This window comes from Talpa europaea (assembly GCF_964194135.1).
Source record: "Talpa europaea genome assembly, chromosome: 4".
Taxonomy (NCBI): domain Eukaryota; kingdom Metazoa; phylum Chordata; class Mammalia; order Eulipotyphla; family Talpidae; genus Talpa; species Talpa europaea.
In genome coordinates, this window is record NC_140070.1 from 141,518,621 (window position 1) to 141,541,930 (window position 23,310).

The 23,310-nt window shown below is 50.5% G+C and overlaps 1 protein-coding gene across 3 annotated transcripts in view; it reads right to left on the reverse strand.

The window, feature by feature from the left end:
* Window positions 1-18,517, reverse strand: part of RUNX1 (RUNX family transcription factor 1) — a gene marked incomplete at both ends in the record, with an annotated part of 213,886 nt that extends 195,369 nt beyond the window's left edge. For 2 of the 3 annotated variants that reach the window (XM_084231752.1, XM_084231751.1), the window contains one exon: window positions 18,457-18,514. In XM_084231752.1, coding sequence (XP_084087878.1) covers window positions 18,457-18,514 — 58 coding nt within the window. Of the gene's footprint in view, window positions 1-18,456 lie in introns of all 3 variants that reach the window. The other variant, XM_084231753.1, reaches the window with a different exon arrangement.
* Between the last annotated feature and the right edge of the window lie 4,793 nt (window positions 18,518-23,310).

Below are 23,310 nucleotides of genomic sequence, written 5' to 3' on the forward strand. Positions count from 1 at the left end.
TCTGCAAGCCTCCACCACCAGGACAGGCTCTTCGTGAGAGCCTGAGGGAGGTCACAGAGGTGAGATTCAGAATTGAATGAGCAAGCGAAGGCCCTGGAGCTGTTGTGAACCTGCAGACTGAGCTGCAGTAGGTCTGGATGGGGCCTGAGCCTCTGCATCTCCACCAGGTTCCTTCCTTGTCCTCTGCTGCTGCTCCCGTGATGCTTTCCAGGGCTGGTGCACACAGGCTTGGAAACGGGATTTCCCTGCCCAATGGGCCTCTGCCACTGTCTAGTTTCCAGTCTCCCACAGGCTGCTTGTCCCTGCAGAGCATTCTCACGGCGGGTCTGCAAATCTTGCAGCCCAGCTGCATTTCTCCCAGGCTGCCTCAGCACCAGCCACCCCCAGGCACCCTGTGAATGGAACAGAAATCCCTCCTGCTGCAGAGGGAAGGAGCTTTTGAAAGAGTTAAAGGGACTTTTAAAATCCCAACAGAGAACACTTTGGGGGATTTAGGGGAGTGTAGATGGGGTGGGAGAAGAAGGAGGTGTGACAAATAATTAACACACACACTCATACTCATACTCGCACACACCCAGCCTACTTTCCTAGAAAAGTATTTCCTAGGTCTTTCCTAGAAATGAAAACGCCCACGGCTCCAGGTGGGAATTTACCGGGTCCTGCTTTTCAGCCACTGTGTGGTTTCCTGCAGGGCTGCGGGTCGCGGAGGCTGTAACTGAGGATGCTATGCCCCGCCAGGTCTCAGACTGACATGAGGGCCTTGTGGCAAGTGCTTTACACACAGGTTTTTTGAGTCACACTTAAATAGCAGAAAGTATTATCTGTGATCTGAGAGACTGGACTAGAACTCCACACTCTATGAGTGAGAGCATGAAAGGGAATCCACCACCCAGATGCTGTAGGGCCTGCCAAGGCCACGCTAGCCTTCAGCCGTGGAAATAAGACGGTGAACATCACTAAACCCTGACATTTCACGAAGCTTCCATTTTGACTTCATTAGCACCAGTCAAAAGCTTCCTGTTAGCAAGTTTCCCAAAGTAAGACTAAGATGTCAGGCCTGCTGAGATGCAGATTCTGGGGTCCTTGAGCCTCTCCAGTACATCAGGGGGCTCCAGGAATCTGCATTTTAGCAACACGCCAGGGGCTTCTTCTGTGCTGCCCGTGTAGTGCCTCCTGCTCGTCAGGTTCCAGTCCAGCCTTCTCGCTGCTGAATCCAAAGACCAGGCTTTACTCTCACTGCTCGCGGCCCGTGGAAGTGGCCTCTTCGTGTCTGGTTGCACTTTCCTTGAGCGGCCCAGGCTGCTCATTCATTTCCTCTTCTTTGTTTTTCCGCCCCAATAAAATGGCTTCTTCCTCCCCAGCCTCCTCAGATCCCAGCTTCTCACTGCGCCCTGTTCCTCTGCTTCAGTCCTGGATTTGCTCAGAGGCTGTTCCTGACTCCGGCTCTGGTGCCTTGCTCGATGGGAAGCTCCTCCAGGGCAGCTGTGTCCTGGCTGTTTTCTACCTCGAGCTACCATGAGCTCAACAATTCAGAACACTCCTGGGGGGTGGGGGTGTAGCTCCTGTGTTAATTCACAGCATGGGGTGCCTTGGCTCCAGGATCAGAAGGAGCTGGGGAGGAAAATGGGGGTGGTGGGAAGGGTGGAGAACCTGGTTCCAGGCTCGCTGAAGACACAGAGGAAGTGAGAAAAAGGGAGTGAGGGCCCCCAGCTCAGCAGCCTGCTCTCTGCACTGGGGAGGGAAGTTCTTTGCGTTAAATCTACTTACTTTGAAACCTAGTTGCTCACATCTGCGAAGCAGGGGATGGAAGCTGGCTTTTCACCCTCCCCTCCCCAAGTCTGGGGTTGTCTCCCCACTGTCTCGGCTGCTCAGCCGGCCTCCCTCCTTCCTTTTTGCCTGGTGGGCAGTCAGCTCAAAAGCCCAACTCCAAGCTCAGGTCGGGGGAAATCTCAGTGGAGGGCCTGTAGCTGGGTGGAAGGAATGGCCGAGTCGCCATGATTTGGTGGAAAGCAATACACACATCTCAGTTTCAACCCTGATGCAGCCAGGCGTAGTAGCCAGACCGCTGTGGTTTTCTTTCTCAACCTGTCTAAACTTCAAGATCCTTGTTTTGGTTATCTAAACGCTGAGCCTTGTCAGAGCCTTGTTTAAACAGGACGGTTGACTCATAAGCCATGGGCAGTGGGAATGGTCAGTGGGTTAATGTGTGAAGGCCGCAGAGAGAGTTGAGCACATAGTAGGTGCCAGAAAACCACAGCTTCCTTAGCTCAATGCATTTCCAGCAGGTCTGCTCCCTAGGGTTTGGGGCCATGCCTCGCCCTGAAGCTTCTCTAAGGTCCCAACGGCTGGCCCAGCCCCCTGCCCTCCAGTCCTTAGCTTCTCTCTTGAGGGACTCTGGCTCCATAGAGACCCTTCCTCTGTGGACCTCAGGCGTACCCCTGTCAGCCATCTGGTCACCCTCCGTGCCGACTTGCCGGTGTCTCTGACTCCACTCCTAGGATTCCTGCTTCACCTTATCTCCTCTCTCCAGCCTTTGATCTGCTGCCTCTTGTGCTGTCTTTAGCTTAGATTCTGTACGAGGCTTCTCTTGTCTTCTCTTTGTCTCCTTCCTTTTCCTCTGATACACACAGCTCTGAGGAGAGTCTTCAGGCCTCCCTCCTTGTATAGTGTTTCGGTGTCTACTGTAGATACTGGGCCGTGAACGGCTTGGAGATTCCTGTCACTGCTGCTAAGACCTCTTGGGTTCTGCCCTTGGATGTGCTAGTTCCTTGAGGACATGCACAACTGCTTTCCCAATCATGGGGGGTGGGGCTGTGCTTTCCAGAGAGTAAGACACCAAGAGAGAATAACCCAAGCCCTGGTACTAATGCAAGCTGGGTTTCTCAGCCTCATCACTGTTTGCATTTCCGGCCTGGTAATTCCTTGTCATGAAGGGCTGCCTGCCACTGCAGGGCCCTTAGTAGCATCATTGGTGTCTCCTGGAGACCCCAGGATTCCTCTCCCATTCCTCTACCAGGCGCAAAAACTAAAAATGTGTCCAGACATTGACTTTCATGCTGTGGGGACAAAATTTCTCCCTCCCCCTCACTCTCCCCCTCCCTTAAGAACCACTGATTTAAGATACTTAATGATGATAAGCGTAGAGAAGAAAATGACAAAAGTAACAAGAAAAGACTATTATCACAAGAAGTTCCCACTAGTTGATCTGAATAAACGAGAAAGGAGACAGAACAAGCAGGTCCACAGAAACCAGGGACCAAGTCTGAAGAAAAGAATGAAAATCACATGCTAAGAAGGTGTTTATTCAGAAAGAGGATCCACTAAGAAACTCCTCAGATACTCTCTCAGATACAGATGTGGCTCTCTCTCAGATACAGATGTGGCTATGGAAAATGCGGATTTTTCCAGATGGTCAAAGTCCAGGCCTGATTGTGGGGGATTTAGGTGTAGAAGGGCTTTGGGAGGATGCTTAGGGTTTTTAGAAGCACCAGATACGACAATTTTCTTTTTCTTTTTTTTTTCCATTTTTTAAAAATTATTTTTTCTTCTTTAATATTTATTTTTTATTTATACAGTAGCTGGGGTACAGGCCAGAGGTGCAGGAGGGTGAGAGGATTCACCAGAGACAGAGCGGGGAACAGAACAGGAAGATGGACTGAAAACACTGCTGAGGGGAACAGCGGGCGAGACAGGAGAGGTCTGCCGTGCCATGTGGGAATCTCCCTGGCTGGCCGGGAATTGAACCCGTGCTGCAGAGGCTGTGGACAGCTTCACAGCGCTGCACTCAACCCGCTGTGCCACCCGGGAGGCCCCAGACACTACAATTTTCTAACAGCTGCTGAGGGTCTCAGTATAGAATGGGGAGCACTCATGTGGAACATCGCCTGCCCAATATTTCACTGAAGAAAAGCTTCCCTTAAACCAAGAGACATGGAGAAAGAGTTCAGGATACACTGGGCTAGATGTCCCTGGACCTGTTCAACTTCTGAGGATATCACTGATGCAGGCAACATCAAGAACTTAATCACACATGTCCGTAAGTTACTTACTGAACTTCTGTTTTCCACTAATTCCCTTTTTAGAAGAGGAAAAGTATAGCTGAGTTTTTCCATAAAGGGGTCTCTGAATGGATTAACAGAGAAAGAGAGGGCATACTTTCTGCTTTATTTGGTGTCTTAGAAATTACCTACTAGGAAATGGACAGGCCTTATTATCAGTCCTATGGCTATGAATTCTCACAGCTCATAGACTTATTTTTCCACATCGGTATTCAATTTAAAGAACCAAGCAATCAAAAGAGGCACAGAAATAAGTCCCTTACTATGTGGTGTTTGTCACATGCTTCTGGAACATTTCCCACCTCCCATAGGCTGCCCACCCTTGGACAGAGGTGGGGCTCCTCTGCCCTGATATCCCCACACACTCTCTTCTAGCGTTAGTGGCTCACAGGACTTGAGTTAGGAAACAAGTGTGAGTAAAGGTTCTAATTACTCATTCCCTATTGTGGTTGTGTGGGTGAAAAAAATCTCCTGTAAACTTTTCTGTTCATCCCCAAGCAGTATGCACAACATGTTAGAACTTTATCTAGCCATTTGTCCACTTGTCCATCTGTCCATCCACCCATCCATCCACCATTTGTTGAGTGCCCACATCCTGGCAGATGCTGTGAACAAGAGCGAAATGAGACCTGAGTTTATGTCTCAAAGACCTCACAGTCTCTGGGAGAGAAAACCTTATGTTATATTTTGGTAAGTACTACAGGGGGCACATGACTACAGGAGCCAGAACTAGAATGTAGGCTCTGGCATGAGCTCCCAAATGGGCATCCTAGAAGACCTGGCCATCAGCCCATTGCTCTGATAGCCTGACTGCTTCAGAGAGCAAACATAGTGTGTGTCCTCCATGTCTGTGATGGGGAGAGGCTACTCTGGTCTCCATTGCCCCAGCACATGTGTGGACACATGTCCAGCATTTGTAACCTACACTGAACAAGCAACAACCCTGTGTGTGGGTGGTGCTAATGAACCTGCTACCAAAAGTTTTGGGGACAATGGAAATTGTGCAAGCGAGCATGAAGGAGTTTCCGCCCAGGGGGATTTGAAAATAGCAGATAGAAAAGTGGCATTGAATATACTTTGGGATTTCAGGAACTTTTGACCAAATCTTCAGTGATCTGTAGGTCCTTGAATCTATATTCTTCGGTCCTTTGACCACCTTCCTTCTAGATTTCAAGAGTCTCCATTAAAGTCATGCTGGCAATCCTGCTATGGCAAGAGAAGGAGAGCAAGTTGTTCAAAATCAGGCACAGGAAGGATTCAGAATTTTAGCGCTGTGAACATCAGGTATGGTTTTGAGAGAGTTAAGATTTCATTCATCATCAATCACGGCCTTAAGTCCCTTGATTCATATAATTAGAGACGAAGATCACTGGTTTTGAACTTATTCCAAAGGATGTCAGTGCCCAGGTCATACCCTCCATAGAAGACCATCTCTTTATTTTATTTTATTTATTTATGCATACAAGAACTGGGGTACAGGCCAGAGGTGCAGGGGATAAGAGAATTCACCAGAGACAGAGTGGGGAGCAGAACAGGTGGATCTACTGAAATACACTGTTAAGGGGAGCAGCAGGGGAGACAGGAGAGATCTGCTGCACCATGTGGGTCAGCTCCCTAGCCGGGGCTCGAACTCATGCTGCGATGGCTGGCAATAGCTTGAGAGCACTGAGACTTAACCCCTGTGCCACCAGGGAGGCCCTAGAAGACCATCTCTTGAGAAAACGTACAGTTTGGTGGTTAAGGACTTAGAAGCCAACAACAGACTTGGGTTGAATCCAGCCTGCATGATGTTGGAGGGGTGTCTTGGTCCCTCTGTGCCCCCACCACCCATGTGCACAATGAGAGATTAGTTGTCCACTCTGCTTAGGTGATGACACCTGGTATCCTGTTTGTAAATCAATTCAAACAGGGCCTGGCCCTTGGTGATGCTACATAATAGTGCTTGTTCAATAAAACTCGACATTCCAACAACACTTTCTCAGCACTTCCTAGGAGATAGCTTCTTCCTTCTGAAATTTAATCATCGTGAACATCAACCCAAGCATCCTCGGGCAGGTTCTAGGATCACCTACTTTTCCCTCCCTTGCCCCAGTTTCTCAGTGGAAAAATGATTGAAACCCAAGTTAACAGAACAGTCCTCTAGAAAGGATTCCCAGGTCCTCAGTTCTTTCTTGTTTGTCCTCAGCAGATTTGACCCAAGGTTGCCTTTTAATTTTTGCTCTTTAATACCAGGGACTATGACAGATCCGCCTGCACTGTTGGTTTTGGTGGATTCTTGAAGCAGAGTTAGGACACTGAGGTGGAAGCAGGGGTCAGATTAAGTGTGGGGCAGCACACGTGTTGGGGAGGGTCAAAATCAGAACCTCTTTTTATTTCCTTGGTCTGTAAATAAATGGGAAGCAACAGTGGTGCTTGGTTCCTAAGGTTTTTCTGGAATACTGGTTCCCAGACAAGGCCATCTCTCCCTTGGGGAATACCCCTTGGGTATCTATCCCTTGGGCAATGCCAGGAGACTGTTTTGACAGCCAGCACGTGGGGAGATGGTGCCAGCAGCCGCCAGTGGCTGTGGAATACCCTGCAGCACAGGACAGTGCACCTGAACAAAGAACGACCCAGTCTGCAATGCCACGGGCCAGGTCAACAGTGGTGAGGCTGAGAAACTGCAGAAGGCTCCTGAAGCTGCCCCTGAGGCTGCCGTTCACTTGGAGCCCTGAGCTGAAGGTGCCTGCCCTCTCCTTTTACCGAAGAGCTGGCAGAGCAAGAGCAGACTTGGCCAGGCTGGGCTCAGGGCTCCTTCGTTACACTCCCGCCCACCTGGCACCTGCCGCCAGCAGGAAGAGCCCCCAAACGCCAGCAGACATGAGACGCGCAGGTGTGTTACATGAATGACAGAATGGGGCTCGCGTTCAGCTTCAGTTTGCTGCAGGGTAGAGAGAGAAAGAGGGGAAAGCGCAGGCAGAGCAGTAGCTAATGAACTCAGCTAAGTCAGGAGGAGCAGAGAAACCACTGCTCAGGCTCATGTCAGCCAGAGATTTGCAGCGGGTGAGCCACATCTGGGTATTTCCGACTCTGGCCTCCCAGCAACCTAGATGGGAGCCTACAGGTGAACACATGCTGGGCAGAGGAGGACAAGGCGCTCAGGAGGGCAGCAGTCAGCCAGGCTACTCGGCTCAGCCCTCAGGCTGTGCTCGCAGCCCCATCAAGGGTGGGGGAGCCCTCAGGCATCTGGACCTCCTGAGCTGTGTGGCCTGGTGCCTTCTCAAACCTTTGTTGCCACCTGTGCTTACTTAAAATAGTCTTCAGGTGGGGGTTCAGAGCTGCCCCCCAGCTTACGGGGTTTGGAGCAAGGGGGCAGCCTGATGCCCTAGGGAGCCCCCCACCAGGCTTCTCCTTATGCATAGCCAAAGGAGCTTCACCCCCACGGAACTCTAACGCGTGACCCAGACGCTTCTCCAGGAGGCTGCAAGGACCACGTGTGACTCAGGGAGGGTGCCTCCCTCGGGTTCAGGTTTGGTGCCAGCCCCTGGGTGACAACGGCCGGACCGTGGGCTCCTCTCGCGTCTCCTCCAGCTGGAAGGGCTGTATTGAAAACTGGGATAGAGTCGAAGCTGCTTGAAGCAGCTGTGCCTGTGTAAGTGACGTGTTTGATCCGAAACCCACGTGGTTGGGGTGAAACCTGTCACACCAAGGGGCGGGGCCGGCACAGGCCACAGTGGCCGGTGGTTGCGGCGTGGGGAGGGGGGTGCAGCTCCCCGGAGACCCAAGCCTTCACTGCAGGGCCCGCGGGCCACCCCGGGGAGATGGGGCAGGAGGGCGAGCAGCAGGGCCGCGTGTATGCAGAAGGCAGGCACGTCCCTAGGCATGAAAAGGGCGTGTCCAGAGTCACCCTGCTCTCCAAAATATAATTTCCACTTTACACCAGGGAGCTTTTATTCCCCTGTCAATTGTACACTCTGCGCAAAGAAAGCCTCTCCGCCCAGGTAACACGGAATCACCTTTCCAAAGCAGCTGTGTTCATTTATTATTATTTTTTATTGTGGAGAATAATTAGCTTGAGCGCCTTTTAATTTGTTCCCATTAAGATGTTTGCATAGCAACAATTAGAGGCTGGCAGGGATCCCCACATTGCCTGTGAGCAGGGGACTCTCCCTGGCTGGGAACAGCTGGGGGGAGGGGAGTGTAATTAATTTCTGTGTCCTTTGGATGTGGATCTGAGGAGAAAGGGCAGGAGCTTCTGTGACTGTGTGGTCACTGGTTGTAGAATGATCAGATGAGAAACGCCTTTTATACAAATAAGGCTGCAGAGGAAAAAAAAAAATCCTCAAGCCCACCTACTTGAGAAAAGGATTTGTAATGAGGTTAGAGGCCATGTGATGGGGACTTTGGAAATCACAAAAGGGTCTGCAGGAGGACAGCGATGGGGGCTCTCCATTGTCAGAAGGAATCTGCCGGCCACTTCTGGCTGTCTCACCGAGTCAGCTGTTTCTGGGTGGAATTTTATCCCCGCCACCGGCAGACCCAGATGGTAGCATTTGCTGGGAGCCTCACTGGAAACCTTGGCCAGGGTCATTGTGGAGACGACACTGTACCCAGGGACTCCTGGACTTCCTGAGGGTTGGACTGGGGTGTGAGGCCCCTGACAGCTGAGTCCTCTGGACCTGGAGTCCTGGGCATGAACCAGGACAGGGAGGGAGCCTTTTAGGACATAACATTTCAGGACGAGAATGAGAGCACTTACAGGTGGTGCAAAGGGTTTAATGAGGTAATGCCGGAAATGCTTAGCAGGGGCCCCATGCAGGGCACACAGTATGTGCTCAATAAACACTAGCCATCACTGACCACTTTTTATATCCAAGCACTTGAGCTTCTGCCAGGAGTGCTAAGGTTTTATTTCTGCACTGCTACCCCAAGAGAAGATGACTCAGTTGTGTGCCTGGTACCTGGGTCAGAGGCAGCACCAGGTTCTGGGCTTAGCAAACGTGGTTTTCCTGCCCGACCTCCGTCCCATATACCTCATGTGATATTTTTCAGTTGCCCTTCACTTACTGACTTCCTGTGTATCTACTGTCAAATGCCCTTGACAATCATTCCCAGTGGGGCTGACTGCACCACTCCAAAGACAAGAAGCCTGGGCTCTGCCTGGTTGGGTAAAAGACTCAAGTTGACTTGAGTGGAAGATGCTGGCAGTGGGGTCGAACCACCCCTCTTGAGCCCACAGCCTGGGCTTCCTGCTCCCCAGCCACTCCCAACTAGGCCTGTCCTCCTCTGACAAGCTCAGCTCACAGGAAAGGGCTCAGAGGCCACGGGCATGGGGTCCCTCCACAGGGCAGTCCAGGTGAAGGCTGGAGGTCTGCTGGCTGGAGCTGAGCCCCAGTGAGCAAAAGGAGAAGGTGTCCAGGACTTTCTGAGTCAAATGGAGGTTTTCGTGGAGAGGAAGGAAAAAATGCTACAAATTGCATCTGAAGTTTTACCTTATTTTAATTTCTTCTTTGGGGATGGGTTGTATAAGGCACATGCCACAGTTATAGTCTATCAACACAGCAGTGTGGGCAGGTGGTTGAGGACTTAGTGAGGGTACATGGGCTTGGCGGCCTGCTCAGCCACTATGCGAACATGTGGCATGACCTGCACACTACTGTCCAGACCTGCAGCAGCCACTGCTCCACCTGGAAAATCCTTAGCAGGGTCCCTGTGCCAGCACATAGTATGTGTTCAATAAAAACCAGTCATTACTGTGATCTGTTTAATATCCATGAGCATGACCCTCAGCTTTACAAACTCAATACATTATGGGAAGAAGTCAGAATGGACTCTTTAAAACATGTGAATTTTGAAGGGTGATATGTGTGTGTGTGTGTGTGTGTGTGTGTGTGTGAGAGAGAGAGAGAGAGAGAGAGAGGAGGGGGGGGAAATGGAGTGAGGGCAGGAAAGGGACAGAACTGTGGAGGGAGGAGCAGAGCAGGGGGGAAGGAAAGGGGAGGAAGCTCTTTATGCACTGAGTGCAGCCTGCGAGGCAGGCTCCCCAGGGAGGGGGGGGGAGGGGGAGGGGGGGAGGGGGAGGGGGAGGGGGAGGGGGGAGGGGGGCCTTGTGCCTGGCTCCAGGGCTGCAGAAGGTTGTGTTCCCCTCTTCTCAAGGGTCCATGCTCTAGGCAGCCCCTCCACATGCAAATACCCATTTGCTGCTCTTCTGGTTGCTCAGCCCTCACCAGACTCACCAGAACCAACTGGTTAGCTGTGACCTTGACCTAAAGGAGCGGTGGGCATGAGGTGGGCACTTCCAAGAGCAAAGGAGCCAAGACTCCCAAACACACAGTGGGCGCGAACATCTAAACACACCAGGGAGTGGGAAATAGGTTCCTACAGGTGCCTGAGAAGCTTCTAGAAAATGACCCTAGTCAATGTCTCCACAGTGAGAGAGATCCAGCTGGTAAAGAGCTATAATATGTGGTCACTGCAAAGAGCAAGGAAGGAGGATGAGGAGTGGCGTCTGCTAATCATTCAGACCCCCCAGGGGACCCCCCTGTAATCAGCCAGCTAAGTCCTGTCTGCAGAGCTCCAGGGTCCCGCAGATCAGGAGCCAGGAGCTGGCCTCGGGGGAGGGAATGCCTGTGTCCTCAGCAGAGAGAGGCCGAAGATCACACCAGTAGGGAAATATATGTGTGTGTGTGTGTGCATGTATTCATATAGACATGCCCACACATATGTTCATATACACATGCCCACACATATATTCATATACACATGCACACATGTGTGTTTACACATAAAATTACATTTACTATTTTGCATAGCTATATATACCACAATTTATGCATATATGTAGTTGCATATACAGGTATTTAATTGTAGTCATATAACTTCAGATACAAATAAAGTATACATATGTCCAGTTTTTTCCTGGAACTATCCACGTATATAGTCTTGTATCATGTCAGTTGACATCTCTATATAGAAAACTATTAAATTATATCTAGAAAACAGATATATGGGGTCTCCCTATTGGCGCAAGGGGTTAAGCACAGCACTATGAAGTTATCCGTAGCCTCTGCAGCATAAGTCCCATCCCTGCCAGGGAGCTAACCCACTTGGTGCAGCAGACCTTGCCTGTCTCGCCTGCTGCTCCCCTCAGCAGTGTATTTCAGTCAGTCTGCCTGTTCTGCTCCCCACCCTTTGGTGAATCTCTCACTCCCCGCAACTCTGGCCTGTACACCAGTTCTTGTATGCATAAATAAATAAATCTTAAAAAAAAGAAAACATATATGACTTAGAAAGTGTTGCAAAGTACAAAGACTCCTCCGTTATATTTCTCATAGTTCATTTGTTATTTAAACAGTCCCATGCACCTCTAAGATCTCTCTGTTTTGAACATGACCCGGAGGGAGGCCTATGAAAGCCATAACTTTTTTTCTTAGCACGCGGTAAGGATGCAGGATGATTGCCAGCTGAACAGAATTTCCATTGTTGGCATTTGCACCTCTCATATGCCCCCACACCCAGCACAGTCCTGCTCTTTGTTTATGGTTGTTGAATAATTTTTCCTCTCCTTTAGGACTTCGGAAGTAATAGCCATCCCGGTCTTTATAAACAGAGGATTGAATAATAATAAACAGCAGCTGGAGTTTCTGGAGTTTCAGTTCCTACCTGTCCACGCCTGTAGGTTTTCATTTCTACCCATCCCTGCTCTAGTCTGACAGCAGCCGTGAAAGGTGCTGAGGTGAAAGAGAAACTCCTGTGGAACAGACCTGTTATTTCCCTTCCTCCTGCTAGTTCCTCTGCTAGTTCCTCCAGACCATTGCACGGGCTTTAGACACAGATCCACCTTCGATTTTATAAATTACGTGCTTTCAAATTGGGTTAAGGTCAAGTTCAGCTGTGACTGTTAGCGAGGTGGCTGGGGCCACACAGATGCAGCCTGCAGATGGTGGAATGAGGGGCTGGGTGAGTGCAGATCAAAGTGCACACAGAAGCTGTGTAATAAAGTGCAGCAAATGGTGGTTGGCACTGAAACTCATCCTGAAAAAAAAAATGGCACCTGAACCAGAGTATTTTAGTTTATCTACATTCTCTTTTGCACATTTTGAGGCTGTACTAAAAAATAAACATAGAAGGCTAGAGGTGCTGAGAAACATTTGCATAAAAAGGAAACCACTCTTACATTGGGTCATGAAAGAGCAGTTTTGACAAGTTTGGCCTCCCATAAAAACCCACCCGAGGGTACCATGTGCCCATGGAATAGCATGCAAGGTGCTCCAGTGTTTGAATTGGCTTGGGTTTGTTCCTTTGACCATATCCTTTTCTAGCAAGCTGATGACCACAGTATTTTCTAGATTTTTCTGTGGCCTCTATAATAATGAAAACGAATCTGAATTACACATTTCCAGAAAAAGTGACAACATAAATCTCAAGGAGGGTGGAGACAGAGGCTGGTCCCCTCAGGCTCTCTTAGACTCTTCTGCTCCTGTCCTTTCAGTTTATTCTGAGCAGAGATCAGAGGAATTTATTTTAGGAACCATCATTTTTTACAGAGGACATCCAAAAAATCAGGAGTAAAATCTGGAGGGCTGGCAAAGAAGTTTAAGCAGAAGCTTTGCAAAATGCAGAATGGAATGTTTCTTTCTTCCCGTGGACATGGCTTCAAGACTTGACAAGGTGAGCCCTTGACAAGTTGAGCGCTTGATCAGGTGTGGGTTTGGAGTTTACACAGATATCCACAATTGACGCAAAGAAGTGTCAGTCTTGTGACGGGCAGAGTCACTGAGAACACCCCACGAGACAACTGAGATTTCTGGTTTTGGTAGTGTTTTATGTCTGGGCGCAATTTACACTGGGGACCATGGAAATCAACTGTTCTCTAAATGAACACCTTTTTTTTTTTTTTTCAGTAAAGTAAAAGAAAAGGTTTACATTATTTCTCATTTCAGGCAAAAAGTGAACCAAGATTTAAAAAAAAAAAAAAATGAGGCATTCACTTGCAGGGAGATAGATTTGCATCCAGACTCAGGAAGGAGATAGGGCCAGTAATTACGAAGCAAAAATAGTCTGTAACTTGCGGAAATACAAGGTATGAATAAGTGCTCTATGGCCTAGAAGGAGGGGCATTATCTGGTTGTCATGTTTCAAAGATAAAAATATCTTTTGGTAAATGCAAGAAGGCTAACTTACCAGAAAGCTTGACTCAAGAAATTCTGTAGAAAAGAACATCTCTGAATACAAATTTTAGGCTATTGGGCCATGGGCTTTGGGAATTCAGAAGAGTGTGGAAGAGCAAAAGGAAACATCCTCCAGTTGCTGGTGGATCAGTCAAGCCCTAGCCACGTGGGGTGGCTCCTATTCAACACTCCTGTAAATACATGCTCTCTCTGTCTTTTCCAGAACACCAAGAAAGAAATGTGACTCTGGGCATTGACCCTGAAAACTGGTATGACCTTAACTCCAAGTTGCCAGCTCACAACCCCCATCCTGTGGAAAATCCATGGTGGGCCAGCCAGTTTTGAGATAAGGTGGGGAAATGCTTTGCCTGTGTGAAATGGCAGGATTACTATTTTCTTTCAGAAATTTAAATAATAATTAAAAACATTGCTTCATTTTGTCAAACTAAGAAACCTGGCGGTGTTTCTGACCAGGCCTCTCCGGGAGGCACCAGGAGATTTTGACCAGGAACTTGGTAACCAGGAGGCAAGTCGGTCTAGCCAATGACGAACCTCTTTGCAGAACTCAAATGAGACCAGACTTCTCGTGACTAATATGGGTCACTAGGAAGTTACCTGAGAAACTGCAAATTTGCTTGCGTTTCTTGGGTGCCCACCTCCCCTGCCACCCAAGACAGCAGGCAAGCCCCCCTCAAGTTGGGGCTTTGATACAGTGTATGCTCAGAAGTATTCCTGAGGAGCATGGAGATGACGATCTCTCAGGGCCCAGGAGATCCTGGCTCCCAGCTTTCAGGAAAATAAAGCAACACCAGGACTCATAAAGAGGAGAAACGTACTATGGTGCTAGTGCACGGGTGAATTGGTGGTGGGAATTTTACCAGTACTACACTTGAGAGGAGAAAGCAATATATATATTCAGCACGGGTGTTTCCATGTTCTGATTGCTGGTGGCTTTTTCTTTCAGCAGATCTTGCGAACTCCTGCTGTCCTCTAGCCTGACTCCAGCCAAGCCCCAGTTTCTCCACAAAAGCCTGTGTACAGAGACCTTGGAGCCACTCTCTGTCCTAGCATCAGATCCAGCCTTTTTTCCCCAGGAAGGGGCAGAACATTTCTGAGCAAGCTTTCAGATCTAGTTCAAGAGAACAGGCAACTCTCTGGGCACTCATCCGCTCCCCCAAGGAAGCTTGCAACGTTCAATCCTGGGTCAGCAGCTATGACTGAAGATGCTTCTGCTCCTGGTGCTGGATTTGGTGTGTGAGTCCATTTGAGACTTCCTGGGGTCCACCCACTGCTACTCCCTTCCCTGTTTACATAGCGTGCGTCTGGAAAGGTTCTGAATTACAGGGACAGAACCGCTGGGAGGAAGAGAAGCTTCTCTGGGAGACTGCTCTTTGCTCTTTTAACATTTTAACATTTCTGGGCCTCCCTGTGGCTCAAGGGGTTAAGACACAACCTGTGAAGCTATCCACAGCCACTGCAGCATGAGTTCGATCCTGGCCAGGGAGCTACCCACATGGCACAGCAGACCTCTCCTGCCTTGCCTGCTGCTCCCCTCAGCAGTGTGTTTCAGTCAGTCTGCCTGTTCTGCTCCCCACTCTGTCTCTGGTGAATCCTCTCACCCCGCACCTCTGGCCTGTACCCCAGTTCTTATATGCACAAATAAGTCTTAAAAAACAATAAAGTCTTAACATTTCAAAATTGCTTTGTCATTTTCAAAAGTTTCTTAGCGTGTGAAGAACTAAATGGCATGATTGTGAATTGAGATAGATTTTTTAACACCCTTTTTTTCTTAGTTTCAAAATGTGTGGGCAGTTTCAGAATCCATAGCTCCATCTCACACAGGGGCCAGTAGCATGTGATCCTTCCACACCCAGAACAGAACCTATGAAGAACTCAGCTCCAGGTGGGTAGGGGTGTCAGATGCACAGGGCTGTGGGACACAGGGCTGTGTCCTCCTCCAGAAGTCCCAGGATGAAGAGGTCATTTGTATTTGGAGAGTGGATCTTTACAGAGGTAATTAAAGTTACAGAAGGTAATTAGGATGGACGCTGAGGCTATAAGGTCAGTGCCCCTATCAATGGGGAGATCAGGAAACAGACACACACAGAGGAGGATCCAGGGAGAAGACAGCCAGGGAGCGAAGTCTCTGGAGGGGCCTCCCCACCCCTGGAAGCCTTGAAAAGTATAACTGAGCTACACCAGGGCTCTCGGTGAGACTCTGTCCACCAGAGTCTGTGCTTCTGCCACTCCATGGTCTTCGGGAGGGCAGCCCCGGAAAAATAACAGATTTCACACTCAGTTTAACCTATGCCTTTCTGCCATCTCTCCTCTTCCTTCAAGCAGGGAACAAGTGTCTCCACAAATGTTTTTCTAAAAATCATGGCAAACTGAGGCTTACAGAGATGCAGGCTTCACACACTTCACCCCGAAGTCTTCAATTGCCTTTGAAGGGCGCCGCCGAGAAGACGCGGCGAGTCGGCCTCGCTGAGATTGTTACCTGTGGTTCTAGGAACTCGAGGCATATTAGCATTCAGGCTTCGCACAGACCACTAAGCCACTTCTAAGAACCAGCCTACCTGAGGTGCTCTGCAAAGTGTGTGCTACCGCTCTTCCTCCCCACACCCACCTCGACTCCTCTAGTGACTCGGAGGCCTCAGAGGGGATAAAGGTTTGGTTTCTGCCAGAATTTCATGCTGTGAACCCTGTGAGGTCGTTCCAGAGAACTGCAATCACCTCTTATCTTTGCCGAAGCAGGTGAAGTGAACCTGGGGCGCGGCGTGGTAGGAGAGGCGACCTCATTCGCTCCGCACCAGCCTTCCAGACGCGCGGGGCTCGCCGAGGGAAGGAGGGCCCACACCGCTCCACAGCCCCCACCGTGTCCACATGGGTATCTCACTACAGATGAGTTATGGGTTTCCTTCTGTGAGGATTGCACGGACTGATAAAGACCATCCCAGGAAGAAAACAAGACCTTATTTTCCCCTCTAGCTCTCTGCAGCAGTTGGGAAGGGAACACAGGCTATAAATTATCAGCAGCAAGAAGTGGCCAGTGAGCTGAGCTGTGCCAGTGGCCGCCAGGCCGTGGAGACAGCAGAAGCTCAAAGAACAATCTGTTGCTGAGGATCAGAGGATGAAGATCCTTTTGGCAAATGCTCTCTCTGAGGCCCGGCCTAAGCGATACCAAAAGCAACACCACCTTTTGCTGCTCAGGCTCCAGAGGGTGGTGTGGACGGCTAATCCACCCTTCGTCATCCATCGCCTCTCACCTGGACACACCGCCTTGAGGCCGTGAGCCAGGAAATGGCCGAGATTTCCCTTTGGAACGCTGAAATGAAGCCTTTATTTCATATTATCGAGCTAGAGATTCTGAAAGGCCCCAAGTCCCTTTTATTGAAAGGAAGGAGTGAAAAGACCATTTTTCGTTTCTTGGGCCCCAGCCCCACCCCGGCCACCACCTTGCCCCTGGGAGCAGCTGCCCCGTCCCTAACCCGAGCTGGCCAGTGGCCTTCCGCGGGGCACCTTGGGCCACGTTAGGGACCCGGCTCCCTTGATCTCCTGGTGCAGGACTGTATCCCCTCCCTGTCTTGGCTGTCCCACTGGTTAGGACAGTTTTGTGCACCTCATCACCCCTCTCCCCGGGGGAACTTCGCCCAGTCTCCTGCATCTGCCTCCTGAGTTGATGACAGAGAAAAGACCATCGCCGGGACAGGGTCTCAAACAGAGGAAAGGCAGGAAGACCTTTTCTGTTCTGCTACAAATATTGCTTTCTCTGCTTGTTAACAGCCCAGAGGAAATGCAACGAGAGAGGGAGCAGTTTGCGGCTTCTCACCCGCGGCCGGCATTTCTGCCACCAGAGCCCCGGTGGGTGCTCGGAGGGTGAGTCATACGCCTGGCATGATTCAACTTCACTAAAATTCCCTCCACTGCCAGTAAAGAAGCACTTGAAAAGCCTCTCATTTGAAGCTTTGCATCAGTTAATGACTTGCTTTCTTCCCTTTCTCCTGAACCCCCCCCACCCCAACATACACACGCCCCTCTTTGTCAAGATTTGAAATTTCAGCGGCCGGGAGCAGAGAGCTCGGTGGCATTCACAATAGCGTTTGTTGTGACAGAGTGGCTGGCAGCCCTCTGCATTCCCCTGCTCACTTGTCTGTATGAATAAATAATGAGTCACAGTTACTATTTGGGTGTGCGAGAGAGTTAGTAGCGAGAGAGTTGGTAGCCAGAAAATTAATTACCCCCCCTCCCAGCCCACTCCAGCCCAGCACTGCCAAACCATCAAGCCACACGTCGCAGGCACTGGGCAGAGTGCAGGCCCGGACACACTGCAACGCTTCCTGACATTTTTGTGTTATTATTTTTGTTTTCTTAAGCCTGGCCCTCTCTTCCCGCCCAAGAGGCACCAAAGGCACGCGCGCCCACACGCACTCACACACAGCTCCACTCCAGCCTTACACATTTCAAGAGACTGGTTGCAAAAATGCAGACAGATTTTCCACCCTCGCTGGGTCTCGTCAGAAGCGTGCGAGCTGCTGACTTAAACTGCAAGGCTTGACTTAGAAACCATCACCACTCAGTGAGAGAGACTTCTGGACGTGACCACTTGCTAATTCTCTCTTGAAAGACGCCGCCTGCCTCTCTGAATGGGGCTGCAGGCATAACTGCACCTCCCCATCTTGCTGGGTTTTCCCCCAAATCGCCAGGTTCCTGGGTCTTCCTCTAGAGCCCAACGATCACCACATTACCCCTGGGCTCCCCGAGCTGGCCAGGGGCCCCCGGGAGCCTCTCTCCACCTCGCACCGGCTCAGCCCTCCAGCGTGCATGTGCCCGTTAAGCCCCGCGGCAGGCTGGAGTCTGGGCCACACACACCTGCTGAGCTGCGGCTAACTCAGCCGCACAGTCACCCCAGGCACGGGGCAGCCAAACAGCCCCCAGCAGGCCCAGGACAATCTCCCTAATCTCCAGGACGTTCGGCAGCAGCCGCCCAGAGGACTGGCCCTTGACAACGTTCTCACGCACCGACGGAAAACTCCAGCAGCTTAACTAAGTATTTATTAAAACATTTCTGAAGAGCTGCCATCTGATGAATAAGTAATCCAATAGCCTTGTAATCACACGCCAGCGTCCTCCTGCTCCCCCCTCGCAGACGGCCGCGGCGGGGCCCCCGGGCACCCACTTAGCAAGGTCTGCCCTTGCACGAGCTGCAGAGCTGAGCAAAAGTCCGTATTAAAAGACCGGCGTGTACTTACCTCGCATGAAGCACTGTGGGTATGAAGGAAATGACTCAAATATGCTCTCCGAGGCCATTGCTTCCTCCTGCTGAGAATGCACCCTCTGCTGAAGGCGGGGGGCTCAGTGATTGCTTCGACCTTAGGAGCAGAAACCAAGAAAGGTCACCGTCCCACCTGACCCCCATCCTGGCCCCTACATCTCTCTTTCTTTTTTTCCCCCTCAAGATCTCTGGGACTCCCCGAGCCCTTGGAGAAAGGTACCTTTGCAAAAACAAATATTCAAATTGTTAAAGATTCAAAAAGAAAGCAGCCGCGCGCCCTGGCTGCGGGCGGTGATGCTCACCACTCAGCCGGGCCTGTGGTTTGCAGCCGGTGTGATTCGCCTGCCTCGCTGACCACTGCCGGGCTCAGCCTCCTGACACTGCCAGCCTCCCCGACTTGTGGTTCTGTGGTTGTTTATGAGGCCCAAAGAAGTTTTCACACAACCCAAATTACAAATTTAACTGTTCCCCTTTCCACAGCCCATCCCCATTGGTTCTTGCCAATCATGTGACTTAAGTGATGGCAATTTCTTTTTTTTTTCTTTTTTTTTTTTTTTTTTTGCTTTCTGAGCTGGGCCCTTCCTTCCCTCCACCTGCCTGCCTCCCCCAGGCCGTACAAGAAAGTGGCCTAGGACACTTTGCCAGAGGCAGACTGTGGAAAAGGATGACTCAGCCTCCTGTCCTCTCGGGGGTCCTTGCTGACTTAGGACAGCGGCTCCTCTTGTTGCTCCTTGTGGTTTGGGGAACTACTGATTATTTCGATAACAATTCATTGCTCCTTATTCAACAGTAACTCAACCCTGGCTCGGGGCTGCTGCTCAGGCAGGATATGGAGCCCATCCTTTAAGATGTGGGGCCTCAACTCTGAAGAATTCAGTCCTGCACGAAGACTGTAACGGCTGAAGTCAAATTGTCCAAGACACAATAATAATCAAAGGAAATGTTTGGGCGAAGATTGGACCCCTGAAATGATCGAGCCCCTTACTGGCATCGGAAAGCCTGAAAAAAAGGAAATTTGGGGGAAGTGAAGATCATTTTAACCAAGCCAAAGGCATGTGGTTTTGGCCCTCCTAAAATGAACATCTTGTCAGTGAAGAGATAAAAATCATAGTACGCACACGCACACGCACACACACGCACACACACGCACACACACACGAACTAAAGGAAAACAAAGAGGTTCGGAATTTGACTCAAGCTGTGTCTACCCTGCCACTGGGGAATTTTCGTTTCACCTGTGAAAGCTGAGTGCGCGCAGCTCTCTAGTTCAATTCAAATCAGTCAGTAATTGATTTTACCTGCACACCACAGGGTCAGGCCCACACTGTGAGCTCGGGAAGAAGATTGACCAGGGAGAGACTACCGGGGGAGCACTTCTGCAGAGCAAGCCCCTGCTTGTGGTGAGGGAATATTCTCTAGCAACTCCTTTCCCTCCGGAAGACACACCCTTTGGGAGGGACTGCAAATAGGGCGATCTTCTGGGACCCCTGGGCACGCTGGGCTTCCTGAGACTGTACTTCTAATAGGCCCAGGTTCCACATGGATCCCTAAGAGCCGGCAGAGGCACGTTGGAAAGTCTGGACCATCAGAATCACCCACGTGTCACCCTGGGCCTTCCCGCATCCGCTTGGCGTCACCCACACCCCCAGCAACAGGTCTCCAGGAGCCATGGCTCCGTCCTCACAAAGGAATAATATGATTTTACTTACTCCTGTTTTGACTCAAGCAGGAATTGAAACTCAAGTGACAGCTTACTCCCGGGCGGCACGAAGCTCTCTGGCCCAATGTTGACAACTCATTCATATTTGAAAGGACAGTTGGGCGGGTGTCTCTTTTATGAAGTTTGCTAATGTCCAGATGCACAGCATGTTTTGTATGTTTTCTCCATGCAAATCCTTGGTTCAGATAAGCATGATGTCCCTGTGCGCCCTAAGGAAGTCAACTCTGTGTTAAGTCCCCCATCAGGTTCTCTTCTTTCTTGTTACACGTTATACCCCCAGATGAGTCCTCGGAGCTGGATGCTGTGACATGCAGCTGCCACTTTAAGCCAGACTTAATAAGCACTCAGAAATCCAAGAGGCAGTGCAGACAAATCCTTCCAGCATTTCCTTTTAGAAAGTCCCCAGATGCTTTTGGCCTTAGGTGTCCGGATGCCCGGACAGGTGGGGGTCTCCCCATCAGCCGTTCTCAGCAGACCAAGCTACAGCCCACCTAGGACTCTTTCCCAGTGGGGTCTTCAGAGGACAGGGTGGGTAAATCTGGGGTTGGGGAGACCTCCTGGGAGACCTCACCATGCGTGGGGGTCCTCTGCTTCAGTGGGACAGCAGGGCCAGGGCCTGGAGGCCTATACATTCGCCTCCTCCGGGTGTCCTCTGAGTGGTGACTGCAAGTGCAGACCCCGCCGACCGATGATGAAACTGACCTCACCCCTTCCCTAGGAGTCCCAGCCGAGACACACATGCCTTCCACGGACGGCCTGGAGTTCCTCAAACCCATCCTCACCACCACTATTCAGGATCCTTTGAGTTCACACGTGGACCCGCACCCTCTGCCCTACTTCTTGCGAGTGACTCAGGCCTGGGTTGTTTGCCTGGGAACTGCCCTGCACGGCTGAGGGAGACGTTGGCTTTGCCAGGTGGTCAGGTGGCAGTTCCCATCCAAGCTCAGATTGGCAGCTGCTCCTACGTGCCACCATCAGGGAGAAATGCTCAGGTGTCATTTTTAATGACTCTATAAAAATACCAGCCCAGGAGGGCAGATGCAGGTTGTTTAACCCTGTAATTAATGCCCAGGCTCCGAGTGCAGCGCAACCCAATGCGAACGCTGCACAGGGGATTTCAGGCCCTGATTCCTTCACTTTGTCTCTGAACAACTTACTGTGAAGCAAGTCTGGCCAAAAGATGGAGTCAAAGAAGGGCCCCCAAAGCTGGAGGGTGTCCCCCAGGGGACAGAGTAGCCAGATGAGGTCTGCACGCATCCCACTGAATCTTGTGTCCCAACAGGGATGTTTGCCGATGACCTCAGGGGACCTCCCAAATAGGGACATGGACATGAACGTTCATCCAGGGAGTGTGGCTGCTCTTGGCAAAGCCAGAGGCTGAAATAACTGGGTAGCTCTTCAGCCACCCGCCAGAGGCCTCCTTTCCTGGACGCCCGTGAGGATGTCCACAGAGAGGCACAGTTGTCTCCTGCAGGAGTCCGGCTTCTCTTCACGAGCATACAATTCAAGTGGACATCACCGCCAGACGTCAGAGCCAGCAAGAGTTGCAGTGTTTTTTCTTAGCCTTTCCTCGATGAAGATGTATTGCTCTGCAGGGAAATAGGATTGGAAATACTAACATTAAAAGGCAGGGCTTGAGGACCTCCCTGGTGGCGCAAGGGGTTAAGCACAGCACTGGGAAGCTGTCCTCAGCCACTGCAGCATGAGTTTGATCCCCAGCTAGGGAGCAACCCACATGGCGCAGCAGACCTCTCCTGTCTCGCTCGCTGCTCCCCTCAGCAGTGCATTTCAGTCAGTCTGCCTGTTCTGCTCACCACTCTGTCTCTGGTGAATCCTCTTACCCCCTGCACCTCTGGCCTGTGCCCCAGCTCTTGTATGCATAAATAAATAAATCTTTAAAAGGCAGGCCTTGAAACCAGTCCCTCAGATATATGCTGTTTGATAATTGTTCCACAAATTCAGCGTTTAGAATGTTTCACCCCTCGAGGGTAAGCAGTGCTGACACCACACAGAGACTGTTAGGGTGGGGACCTAGGCCTGCTGAATGAAAGTCGGTATTGTCACAGGAGACCCGCACTTCCTACATGCAGATTAACATCTGAGAAGTTGTTCTGAGGGAAGTCTTGCGTCTGTAGGAACTTGGTAAAGAAAGAATAGGATGCTATTCTCTATTCTTTGAGAACTCTTTTTTTCTTAGAACTTTCTGGAAAGCTCTTTTAGAATTGCTAGAATTTTCTGGAAGGTTCTAACTTTTAAAACTGCTAGAACTTTCTGGAAAGTGCTAGATTTTCTACCTTATTACCAAGGTATAATTTTGTAAGCCCTGGATGTTTCTAGACAGAAGTCCACAAGAGGCCTGGCTCCTGTCCTCCAAGATGGAGATGTCTTTCTTTGTCCCTTGGACCTCTTCTCCCAAGTTGTGGGGTTGCGTCGTTTGCATTTTGAGGTTTGACACTTGATGGGGGAGGTCCCCGTGTGCTCCATCTCCCAAGCTGATGGTCACACGTGCAGAAACAGAAGGCTCTTTTCCTCCAGGGCCAGAAGACTACCAGTTTTCACCTTGTTGTCAGTTTGGAAACACATCTATCCTGCGAGTTCTTGCAGACACTGTGGGTTCATGCCGTGTGTTGCAGGTACTTTCGTGGTCTCACCACGGCCATCCTCATCTCTGTGGGTGACATCCCCTGCTCTCCAGACACTGCCTTGAAGATGTCAGGCCTGTGTTTTGCTCCAGAACAAAGGCCCCTGCCTTCCATCAGGTCCACCATGACAGCCACCCCTTTCCACAGGCTCCCTGGACACAGGCACCCAGGGATCTGGCCACTTCTCCCAGATGCATCTGGATCTTTTCAGGCCAGCCTTGGGGCCAGGAATTTTGTCTGGAATAGCTTCTCCATACGGAATTTTGGCTCTTCTGCTTCTGGTGCCATTTGAAACCAGGAGGGTAAAACTAGAAAACTTCAGCAACACTCTTTGGATGTTAGTGATGCCCAGCATTCCGGGTTTGGGCAAAGGATGAAAACATTCCGAGTTGGCCCTGAGCTTTCCAGCCACTGCATCCAACCTTGAGTCTGACTTTAGCATGAGAGCCAGGTGAGAAAAAAAAAGGGA